We start from the raw sequence: 3191 nt of genomic DNA on the forward strand, positions 1-3191 counted from the left end.
ACGCCTTACTTGGAGACCCGCCTGCAGGATCACTCAAAGTATTTCGGCGCTTTCTTTTCGCCTCTTGCTGTCTCGCCATCGTGAACGTATTGATTTGTTATTACACTCTTTTTTACGGCGATAAATTTTTTTAAATCAGTGTATGGTACACGTACATAGCGATTGATTCATACACATAAATGGGCTGGGAGTCAATCGATTTACAATTCAGAGCTCAATATTCGTATAGGAACTGAAACTACGTGCGTGAGCAATGCATGCACTATGCACGTATCTTACTACCTGTGCATGTACAGTTTGACTACTGCGAACTGATGGGGAGACGTTGATTTAGAACAAAATTTATCGCTTTATTACGCGTGTTTTGTTTTTTTAACTTGAAAAATTTCGCATATACAGATGTACACGTTCCTGATTTCGTTTCGGCGCCAAAATTTGTTTAGTTTTGATTGGATGGCTGTATTTAGAAACCCTGGGCCCTTATCATAAAATAAAAATAAACCACTAAAACCAATCGACCTTCCAAACCCAACCACACTTCCAGGTCTCTCAATAGTAAGGTTTAGACCAATCGGAAAAGGAGTTGTCATAGTATCATTATTTTCTCATATATTTACTTACACATATATACATAGGTTGTAGTATTGGATTTACAGTTTGCACACATATTGAAGTACACATTATATAGTCATTATTCACCCAGCGTATAATTATCGCGTATGCTTAGTATACTAGACCTCCGGTGAGACCTACTTTAACGTGTATGTACTTTTTCTTAGCACTGTGAAGATGAACGGCAAATCGTCAATGAGAAAACCGAACTATTCCCGATGTCACACGCTCCTAGGAACGGTGATTGTATGTGCATTCGTGTATGCGTATTTCCAACGAGAGATGAATTCACAGCTAAACCAATTTCTGAGTAAACACAATCGACAAACACAGCTAGGAATCAGGCTAAAAGACCTCAAAGTGGTGCACGTGAAGCGTCCTTATAACCCTGAAACGCAAGATTTGACCACAGCAAATCAAGGTCAGAATAGTGTCGACTCGGGTGACGGTGAAGCAGAGATTGATGGCACAGTTACCAAACAGCATCTCAGTGATGCAGATGTCGCGGTAGAGCACGCGGGTGGTCAGGGTAATACAGTAAGTGGTGATGAGGTTGAGAGCTCAGGTGGCGGTACGTCGGAGGACTCTGATACAGGGCTGCGCAAAAGGGACAAACCAACTTTGGCCAAAGCAAAGTTCACCACACAAGCCGACGCACCTGTTAGTGCGGATTGGTACTCTTACCACTACACCCCACAAGAGGAAGACAAGTTCCTGTGGTTTAACTCTGTGTCGAATGGTGGTCTCAATGACCGTGTAGCTAACATGAAAAGCTTTGTGGCTATGGCTGTGAAGCTTGGTCGGATACCGGTTTTGGGTGTGTGTTTGTGTTTATACTTTTTGTGTGTGTTGCGATTAACATGCTTTGCTGGCACAGCTCAGAAATATACCACATTGCACTAGAAGTACTCCCCGTGATAGAAACTTTTTAGATATCTGATTTAAGGAAGTATTGAAGGTCGTACTTGTAAAATGTTTATACATTCGCTTAGAGACATACCACATTGCACTAGAAGTACTTCCTGTAATAGAATGTCTGATTTAAGGAAGCATTGAAGGTCGTACTGAAGATATGGTGTACACATTTGATATCACTCTAGTGAAGTTTTGGATTTTAAATGGATTAGGACGTTTTGGACTTTAGGTGATATATAAATTTTAAAATTAATTTGGTCCAATGTATAGTCTTCCTGCTTGTCCTTGTGTACCGCTGACCTGTGTCATGGGTAGACTCTACGCCTTAGTAGTGACAGCATCATACGGATAAGTATACAGTCAGACAGCCTTAAAAGCAAATAAGGAGCATTCCTCTCGAGAAGATCCACGACTTATACGCAATGTGTTGTGTATTGCGAAATCAATCCACAGTTCATACGCTTTAATTGGTACTTGTCAAATGCATATAGGCAGCAAGGGTTTTAGTCCAAACATGGTTGTTCATGCAGCTCCTATATAGTACACTACTACTACTATACACACAGCATTCGCAGCCGTCAACGCTCTAATACAACTTATAACAGGCAATGCCTATGGCAAAAAAAATATCTATGGCAAAAAAATCTATGGCAAAGCTACAAGTCACAACTATATCTCACTGTGCCTCTCACGGTGCTACGAAACTCAGGAAATCCGCCGCTGCATGCTGAGCGGCATAACATGGGCAATGTGTTACCGTTTGATACATGGAACACCTACATGAACATGTCAAAGGCAACCTACACGTGGGCAGATGAGAATGCCGAGGATGTGTATGTACTGCACGCGTGTTCGTATGGGGCTGCGTGAGCATGTTGTGGAATTTAATTTCCTGTGTGTAGTATACGGTTAAGGTTGTACACAAAATAAGAGCAAAACTGAACTCGATCTCATGCGTAGGATACGTGTATATAAATGTTTAGTACTATGTTTATATAGATACATAGTATGTATATATGTGTATGTACATGTGTATGTATATAGATATATAGTCTGTATATATGTTTAAGTATATGTATATAGATATATAGTATGTTTATGTTTATATGTATACGTATATGTATATAGGTATATAGTATGTATATGTGTTCTAGATGTAAGTCCTATTCACAATTATATGGGAGTTCTGCGGCATCAGTGCGCATGGACTTTGGTGTCTCGCCGCATCAGTGTGCTCCTTGAGCATGTGATTGTTGTACTTCTGTGCATCTATTGAGCCGCTCACCATCTCAGCCCACAATCCATCCACACCTTTCCGATATGCAATCCTTATAGTCAAGCCTCAAACTATACCCTAGAACCCTGTAAAGTAAATACTGCGCTGCGTGTGGGTGTGACAGTGAGAGCATCATTCGTTGCCAGATTTGATTGCGCAGCGACTCATAGCCTTCTAAATGAAACACTCGACTTTGTATATATTCATATCGTTTTATTTGTATATATTCATATCGTTTTCTTTGTATATATCCATAACGTTTTATTTGTATATATCCATAACGTTTTATTTGTATATATTCATATCGTCGTATTTGTATATATCCATAACGTTTTATTTGTATATATCCATAACGTTTTATTTGTACATATTCATATCGTTTTATTTG

The 3191-nt window shown here is 39.6% G+C and overlaps 1 protein-coding gene across 1 annotated transcript in view; it reads left to right on the plus strand.

Moving 5' to 3' along the window:
- The first annotated feature begins 664 nt into the window (after positions 1 to 664).
- Positions 665 to 3191, plus strand: part of SARC_01619 (hypothetical protein) — a 6679-nt gene continuing 4152 nt past the window's right edge. Inside the window, exons 1-2 of the mRNA XM_014304671.1 lie at positions 665 to 1429; positions 2237 to 2360. Coding sequence (XP_014160146.1) covers positions 790 to 1429; positions 2237 to 2360 — 764 coding nt within the window. The 5' untranslated portion in view covers positions 665 to 789. The remainder of the gene's footprint in view (positions 1430 to 2236; positions 2361 to 3191) is intronic.

Source organism: Sphaeroforma arctica, assembly GCF_001186125.1.
Source record: "Sphaeroforma arctica JP610 unplaced genomic scaffold supercont1.65, whole genome shotgun sequence".
Classification (NCBI taxonomy): domain Eukaryota; class Ichthyosporea; order Ichthyophonida; genus Sphaeroforma; species Sphaeroforma arctica.